Here is a 9,016-nt window from a genome sequence, read left to right on the forward strand (position 1 = left end):
GAGAGAGAGAGAGAGAGAGAGAGAGAGAGAGAGAGAGAGAGAGAGAGGTATGTGGAAATGAGCATCAAGACAGGTCACAAAACTATAAAGAGTTTCATGAGATAAAAGAAAGGTTTTTGAGGATGGAGGAGGAAGATGGGAGAATAGCACATAAAAGCAGAAACTACTAGAGTTGAAAGGAAAGGATGCAGGGAACAGATGTGGGGGTAGAAGAGAAGAGCTGGAGAGGAGGGGAATCAGCAAAAAACACATTATAGATAAAAATGCCTTAATGGAACCTATTACATTGTACATTAATTTTTAAAACCAATAAAATCATAATAGCCATATAAAATGTTCATCTAGTAACTCAGGCCTGTATAACTCAGTTTTTCTCATTTGTTGGTGGTGTTAAACTTCTATTTCTGAATTCTAGAATCCTGGTATATTATTTTAATAGGTAATAGAGGCATACAGTAACATTTAAAAGCTTCAAAGGGGGAAATGGGGAAATGAAATGTTCCACTGCTGGCACTAAGCCATACTTCTCTTCAAGAGGTACTGGGTTTTTCTTTCTTACGGATCCTCCTAGAGTCGATTCTATATATATATATATATATATAGGCTAGGGGTGTAGCTCAGTCATATAGATTGTGCCTAACATGTACAAGGCTTTGGGTTCCATTCCCAGTATCACAAAGGCAAACCAAACAAACAGAAACCTAATAGAGGAGCTGAGTGTGGCAGCACACACCCTTAATCTCAGCACTTGGAAGTCAGAGGCCGGCTAGCCTGGTCTGTGTAGAAAGTTCCAGGCCAGCCAGGGATACATAGTGAGACCCTGTCTCAAAAACTTAGCAACCTCAAAAATCTGTAATAGAGTTGATTCTACACTTATAAAATAGATTTAAATCTAATTCAAAAGACAGTTCAGCAGCATAGTTTTGTTTCCTAAGTTTGGAATGTATATTGTAGAAGTTTCCACATTTGAGTCATGTAGAACTGGCTCATTCTTTTTACCTGAGGGATAGTTGATTACTGGAAATGAAATCACAGTTGTACTAGTCATTTAGATGTATATCTCAATGATAGGGTTTGTTTGCTTGCTTTGGAGTTGGAGATGAAGCCCAGAGCCTCCTACATGATACTAGGCATGCTGTCTACCACTGAGCTACATTCCCAGCCCATAAATGATGTGATGTTTAATTGCAATTGATGGCAAATGTTTATAAGTCTGGTGTGAATAAGACTTTATTTCTTCTTGGGCTCTTTTTGGGCAGCAGTTGCCTCTTGAACAAAAATGATTGGTCTTAACACATACTATCCACACTATTGAGTATCTCAAGGCAGTATTAACTGAATTTCAATATATTTTATTCCTGTCACATTGTTTCAGTATTGATTTTGAGTGAGTGAGTGAGCAAATGATTTCACTCATTTACAAAGAGTTTAGGATATTTTTCCTGGTTAGTCTAAGTAAATATAAAATAAATGTTAATATTTCAAAAATAAACATATGGTTACTGGTGTTTTAAGGAATAAACTCCGTGAGTTTCATGTGAGAAAAATAGTATCGTAGATCTTTGGTGTATGTATTTTTTTGTAATAGGCCCTTTCAAGTGAATCCTTTGAGAGGCTGCCGGTTTTCAATAAGTCTGCATGGCGCCATTACAAGACCACTCCTGAAGCTGACGACTGGAGCAATCCCAGCAGTGAACCAAGGGATGCATCAAAATACAAGGCTAAACAGTAAGACACCACTTCGATTTCCATTATAAACTATCTGATTTGTCTCCAGAAAGTACCAGGCAGACGATTGAACAGTATTTTACACCACACATTCTCTGTGGTTTTATCATTGGAAAAGCAAAGTTATCCTTAGAAAAAAAGAACACTTGGAGAAATACTTTTATGCTGAAAATGAGACCAAGAATTGGGTAGCTAGAATTATCGTTTAAATGGAATTCCCTTGGTCCTAGGAATCCTTGCACTTCAGAGGTATTGACAGTGAACCAGGGCTTATTCTACTATGAATGTTTTAAAACAATTAAGTTTTCAGTTTATTGTCAGTCTTAGAAATTGACAGAAATATGACAAGAATTTTTGTGGGTTAAAACTGAAAAATGAAACTAAATTTAATAAAAATGTAGTTAATTCACACAGCGAAATGTTATTTAGTCTTTAAAAAGGAGATTCTGATGCATGTTTTAATGTAGATGAATCTTGAAGTCATTATTTAATGTGGAACAGGCCATACTCAAGCATAAATGATGATAATTGCACTTTTATGAGATCCATAGAGTGATCATTTTATAGTCGGAAGGTAGACAGATGGATGCCAGGGCTTCATGGGAGGTGACAAGGGATTGTGTAAATACAAACTTTGTTTGTGGTGCTGAGAAAGGTCTTGGTATAGGTAATGGTGATGCTTCTGCACCAAGCTGTTCACTTAAAAGTAGCTGACGGGAGGATCTCTATAATGTATCGTTTATCACAGTAAGTTATTAAAAATGAAAAGTTGTTACTGTTTTAAAACAGCTCTCACTGTTTTCTGTTAGTGAGGAAAATAATCTAGTCTTTAGTTTCCAATTTTCCAATTAAAAATTATCTTTTCTTAATTTGTGTGTTACAAAAACAAAACAACAACAGAAAAATTTAGGAAACATTAAGTAAAAAGAAAGGAAAAGCTGGGTGGTGGTGGTGGTGGTGGTTTACTCCCTTAATCCCAGCCCTTCAAGGCAGAGGCAGGCAGATCTCTTGAGTGTTCAAGGTCAGCCTGGTCTACAGAGTGAGTTTCAGAACAGTCAGAAAAACCCTGTCTCAAGAAACCTAAAAGGTGTTGAGGGAAGGAAAATAAAAACCACCACTGTATTTTACAACTCAACAGTGCTAGGGGTATAGCTTTGTGTATATTATTTTAGATAATTTGCTCTGTGTGTGTGTGTGTGTGTGTGTGTGTGTGTGTGTGTGTATGTATATATGTATGTATGTATGTATGTATGTGTATGTATACTATATTTTTTCCTCAAATGAGATCACTTTTCATCCTGTTGAACAATATGTACTTGTTTCATTTAATTCTCTATTTTTCCATGTCAGTAGCTTTTGTCTCATTAGAAATATTCCAGACCGGGATCCATTCCAGGACCTCATGACCTATCTGGATAGTCCCAAGTTGCTTTCAATATAGAAAGTGCTGTGATTGGAAGACCATGTCAGAAAACATCCCCACCTTGATTTGTTTAGTTCTTTTCTGAAATATCATTTAGTTTATTCCTTATTACCATATTTGGTAGACATCAGAAGTTGTTACAAAGGCTCTCAGTGGAGCTTTTTAATTTTTTTTTTGTTTTTTTTTTTTGTTTTTTGTTTTGTCTTTTTTTTTTTTTTTTTTGCTGGAACACTTGATATCAGTACTGTTGCAGAATTTTATGTTTAGAGTCATGATTTCTGCTTGATCCATTATTGGCGATGGGTATGGGTGGCCCATAACTTAAGTGATCGCTGTCTGGTCCCTCTATGGCAGTGGTTCTCAACCTTCCTAATGCTGTGACCCTTGAGTAGTTTCCTCATGTTTGGTGACCTCCACCTATAAAATTATTTTTGCTTCTACTTCATAACTATTTTGCTACTGTTATGAAACATAATATAAATACCATGTTTTCTGATGGTCTTAGGTGACCCCTGTGAAAGGGTCATTCAATACCCTGGAGATTGTAACCCATGGGTTGAGAACCTCTGCCTTAAAGGATGGGACATAAGTTTCTTGCCTTGTGATTTTGAGCATTGTAGATTTAAAAGTGTTTTTTTTAATACAGTATACTCACTGAGCACTTTCTTATTGAAGTATATAACATGTAGTAGGAATGTCTACAAATCTTAAGTCTTCGGCTTACCACACATTTACCTCGCTATTTCTGATACCCTGGAAGACTCATTTCTAGCCAGATTGTTCTCCTCTTTTTTCTACCATAGATGCTTTCTGATCATCACTGGAGATGTTTTTAAAACATAGAACAACAACCACATGTAAATGTGTTCCCTTGTTATCTTTGCCCACTGTGAAATCTATTCATGATATTGCATGTGGCAGTCACTGTTCTTTTTGTTGCTTAAGATGGCACACTTTTAAATACTGGGAGTTATTTTGAACGTGATTTTCTGTGTTCCATTGACCAAAGTGAGTTAATTTTTGAAAGTTGGCCTACTTTGTTGCCCAGCATATATCCTAAGATCATCTTCCACCCTCTGTGCCTGTGACCCTGGAATCAGCCATTTTAGATATTTGACAGATATTAGAGAGCCTAATCTTGGAGGATAAAGGTGCTCATTACACCTCTTCTAAGCCTCTTTTCTGGACAAAGATTCTGAACACACACACATACATGTATGTATGTATATACCCATATACCTAAGTTCATTTTGATAGTTTCTTTCTAATTTAACATTGATTATTTCTCTCTAAAGTTTTTCTTATATACATATATATTTTTCTTTATACATAAAAGTTTTTTTATATACTTCTTAACATACAAACCTTGATTCTTAAAATCGTTAACATAACAGACCAGAAACATTTATGGGCAAATATACTTTATAGACTTTTGCAAATTTATACCATTATAGTAAATGCTGGTGTTTTCTAATGAGTGGCATAAAGAGTAAAAGGCATCTGTACTGCTGCCTAATCTTTCCTGCAGAAATACATGGTGGATCTCCATGCAACTCATCTCAAAACAGGAAATTTAAAGGGATTAAGTTGTTCACCATCAGTCATATGATAGTATCAGGAAAGTTATCCCTGCTGTCCCAACAGTGGGTGATTTTTTTCCCCCAAGGAAGAGTTGTGCTCTGACCAGCTATACAAGGCTTGATTGCATCTCTTTCTCTTAGGGACACACACACACACACACACACAGAGGGAGTGTGTATGGATGTTGCCATTCTCAGTCAGTAATAAATAGGTTAGCTTGAAAGCCTGTGTCAGATCCGTTTACTACAATCCCATTTTCAGTTATATGTAAGCCAAATATCTTGTTGGACATCAGAGGCAGATGGATCTCTGTGACTTTTAGGCTACCCTGGTCTACTTAGTAAGTCCCAGAACAAGTAGAGTTACATAGTGAGACCCATAGTAAATAACTTAATGTATTGGATGCTTAATTAAAGATCAGTCCTAATTTCCAGCATGTTGTTTTCAAACAAATTTCACAAAAATAAAACCCTAAAGTAGTTAGATTGGCAGTTTAAAATTGTTAAGCTCTATAAATAGTGTAACAGTTAAACCCCTGGGGAATGGCTCAGGAAAGGCACACGAATGGGACAGCCAGGGCTTATATGGAAAGAGGTCTAAATGATGGATTCTTTAGCTAGTTTTTAAAGCAGCAGTTTTAATGAGAGATGATTCTCATACCACACAGTTTGCTCTTTTGAAGCATACAGCTAAGTCGTTTGGGGTATATTCAGTGTTTACAGCCCTCATCACAGTTCCAAATTGAGACTTTCTCAGGCAAAGAAGAAAGCCCATATGCACTAGTAGTCACTTTATAGTTCTAATCCATTTTTTTCTTTGATGTTTTGAAACAGGGTTTCTCTATATAACCCTGGCTGTCCTAGAACTCACTATGTTATTCCAGGTTGGCCTCTAACTCAACAAAGATCCAGCTGTCTCTGCCTCCTGGGTGCTGGGTGCATATGCCACCACACCTGGCTTCTAATAAGATTTTTAATTGAGAGTAAAAACCTGTTGTAAAGTTTACATAAATAATAGAATGCCATTTTTCTGTAGTAACTATAGAAAATAATTCTGAGTTAAAGCAAAGGTTTTGGAATTATTACTGTAAATATTCTGAATAACTTTTGGTTAAAATAAAAAACTATACTCATGAGCTCTCTGGATTCTTTTCTTTATAGGGACAAGGCCAAGAGTACTAGAACTTTCTAGAAAGCTGAGCGCTGTGGTCATCTCTGAAGAAAGATTACCTTCTGCAAGTCAACTAGAGACCCGTATTTCTACCAACTCTTAACCGTGGCACTATTGTTATCCCAATGCTAGTTGCTTCCTTTATATTGGCTCAGTATGTCCATAGACCCATTCCCACAGTTATTCATTCCCATTGTATCTTCCACTAAAGTTGTAGCTTGAGCAATTTTTCATAGTGTCTTGCTGTGGCATCATTAGCACCCGTCACAAAAGAGCACAGAACCTCCTAGCGCTCTTGTACCCTATACTCTGTATCTTGTTATGGAGTTTGGTGTCTGAAGTCTTCCTAGGATTCTGAGCTCCTTCCTCATTCCAGAAACAGCAGGTTTGACTGTTACTGTTTGTGACCAAACCTCCAGCTAGGGCTTGGGGAATCTGGAAGTGGGAGGCGTCAGTGGAGGTCATCTTGAAAATTCAGTCCCAGGGTTCTTCCTGTCCCATATACATCTCCCTTCACTCTCTGCTTTGGACCTTTGCCCCCTTCTTCTGACCAGATTCTCATTGTGAGGTGTGGTACTTGGATGTTGGAACCTATCCATCTGTATCAATTTTACTTTTAAGTTCATTTGCTCTCTTCTGTTCCATTGATTAAAGCACTCTAAACATTGTCTTGGAATTTTTCCACTAAACACCTTGGTTTGAAAGATTTTAAGTGACAGACCACCTGCTAGTCTATTCAGACTTGTAAAGAGTGGGAAGTACAGGTAGGTGTATGTTTCCATGAAAGCTCCTCTATGTTTGTTTGCCATATGAAATTCCTCTTGTTGTCATCTTAGGAACTAGAAGTTCCTATGTCATGTACTCGACTCACATTAACAGAAATTGCCACATTATTTTCAAAAATGTTATAAACTTTGATAATTTTCATTGTCATTACTTTCACCAGTTTTAGAACTGTCCACTCAATCAGACACTTTCTTTGTTTCTTTTGCTTTGTTTTTCACGATAGGGTCTCTCTGTGTAGCTCTGGCTGTCCTGTAACTCACTCTGTAGACCAGGTTCCTACCTCTGCCTCCTGAGTGCTGGGATTAAATGCATACTCCACTACCACCTGGCTCTCAATCTGATTTTTATAATCTCTTTTGTTAGAAGTTAGAAGTAGGAGTTAGCAGAGGACTTGTGGTAAGAGAAGAGAAATGTGATATTTATCCTTAATAATGGAGGCTATGTGAGAGTCTGGATTCAAATACCCAGCTTTTCCAGCTCCCTGCTATGTGTTTTTCTCTTTGCTCTATTTTTCCCCATATGTGTCATCCACGCTGACTACTGGTATCATTTACTATATGTATGAGTGTTTCTGTCCAGTTCTTCAATATTGAATCTAAATTTAGAAGTTTCAGTTTGTAGCCAGGCATGATGGCACACAGTTCCCCAGATGTTGAGACAGGAGGATCATGATCATAGCCAGGGCTGTGTACCAAAACTCCACTCAGAAAAGTTTGAATGTGTGTTTATCGTTACACCTTTATCTTTACTGCTGGAGCAGTGTAGTCTTCCCCACTGCCTCCACAGTGAAGTGTTCTGCCTCAGAGGTGTGCTCTGACTTACCCACTTAGCTCAGTTGTAGGTTTCTTTGAATTGCACAGCATCTGATTTTCTTCCATTTCCTTGTCCCTGCGTCCCTGGTGGCTCCTTTTGTCTTTATAAAGACCTCAGTGCAAAGCTGACATGTTATGAGTCAAACAAAAACAAATGTTGACAGACTTCAAAGAGACTGGTGAGAGAGACTCATGGGTCACAAGTAAGTCATGTAAGCCGGTGTCTTGAAGGTTAAGCTGTGTGACCATTTTCCTATGATGGAAAAGCTGTGAAACTACTTCTATTTAGAGACCTTGGCTACCTTGTAAACACCAGACAGTATGTCCATATCTTCTTGAGTCTCAGTTTCCAGCCATCTTCCCTTATTTACATTTGCAAGTTTGACAGTGGGAGGAGACACCAGGTTGGTATTATGGCATCTGTTGCCTTGCTTCAGCACCGTTTTTCTTGTTTAAGGACTGCCTATTGATTGCCATGCTTCCACAACAGATGTCATGGAAGGGTTGGGTATGGTGTAGAAAAACCTCGTCATATTCTTTGTCTTTTTGAAAAGCCCCCTTTGTTTAAAGGTCTTAAGGATTTAATCCACAGTCCTTCTCTAATATTCTTGAGCTTAACTCAGGTCCGTCTAAGCCGGTGCATTCCAGTCATTCCTGTCTTTGTGTCATCAATAATTTAACCTCAGCCCCAAAGCAGTCATAAGAGGAGTTTCAGGAACATCCTGCATTCTCAAAGTTTATTCTCCTCTTGACTAATTTATGTATCTTCTCTGCTGGTGATACATGAGCCTTTGAGTTCCTTATGAATTTCTACATATATTACAAATTGATATTGACCACCTTTCAGCTGAATTCCTCCCCGTTTCTCTGTGATGCCCTTCTGTTTATACTTTTGTTCTATTTTAAGTGTTTGGGGAGCCGTGTATACTATTTGAAAGAGTACCTGGCACACAATAGGTACTTAATATGTATGTGTTCAGTCAAAGGGTGAAAACTAATAGAAATTTACAATGGCTGGTGTGGAAACATCATTCTGAGTTCTTCAGATATTCCCAACATGAAATTGGTAATGATTCATGTCAAGAGCTGTAGCAGTACTGAATTTCTTTTTATAGTGCTAAGAGATGGCTTTAAAAATGTGGAAAAGTGACAGGAATCAGAAATGGAGCCACATGAGCCGTCTGTTTTTTTTCTTTGTCTCTGAATATCTGGTTTCAGATTCATTATACAAGGGCTTCTTTCTATCTTGTGACATGGTTTTATAGCTTTCTTAGAGATTCCAAAGACCTCACCATTCAGCACCCCATGTGGATGCCTGGAGGTGGGCTGTGCAAAGGACCTTTTATCTTTCATGTGGATTCCAAAGCACTTTAGTGGCTTGCCAAGGAGTCGTGGAAAGTGAGTAGCAGAACTGTGTTCTCTGCTTGGGTCTTCCTGTTCCTGGGCCAGTGCCCTGAACAATACATCACATGCTTAGGATCGTCTCTCAGGAGGAATTTCTTGGGCATATTAATCC

The 9,016-nt window shown here is 37.9% G+C and overlaps 1 protein-coding gene across 1 annotated transcript in view; it reads left to right on the top strand.

Annotated features, from left to right (window-relative positions):
- Pdk3 (pyruvate dehydrogenase kinase 3) overlaps window positions 1-6,570 on the top strand; it is a 71,029-nt gene extending 64,459 nt beyond the window's left edge. The window contains exons 11-12 of the mRNA XM_028779603.1: window positions 1,589-1,728; window positions 5,893-6,570. Of these exons, the coding sequence (XP_028635436.1) occupies window positions 1,589-1,728; window positions 5,893-5,923 (171 nt within the window). The 3' untranslated portion in view covers window positions 5,924-6,570. The remainder of the gene's footprint in view (window positions 1-1,588; window positions 1,729-5,892) is intronic.
- The last annotated feature ends 2,446 nt before the right edge of the window (window positions 6,571-9,016 follow it).

The sequence above is a fragment of the Grammomys surdaster genome, unplaced genomic scaffold, assembly GCF_004785775.1.
Source record: "Grammomys surdaster isolate TR1022 unplaced genomic scaffold, NIH_TR_1.0 357, whole genome shotgun sequence".
NCBI classification, from domain to species: domain Eukaryota; kingdom Metazoa; phylum Chordata; class Mammalia; order Rodentia; family Muridae; genus Grammomys; species Grammomys surdaster.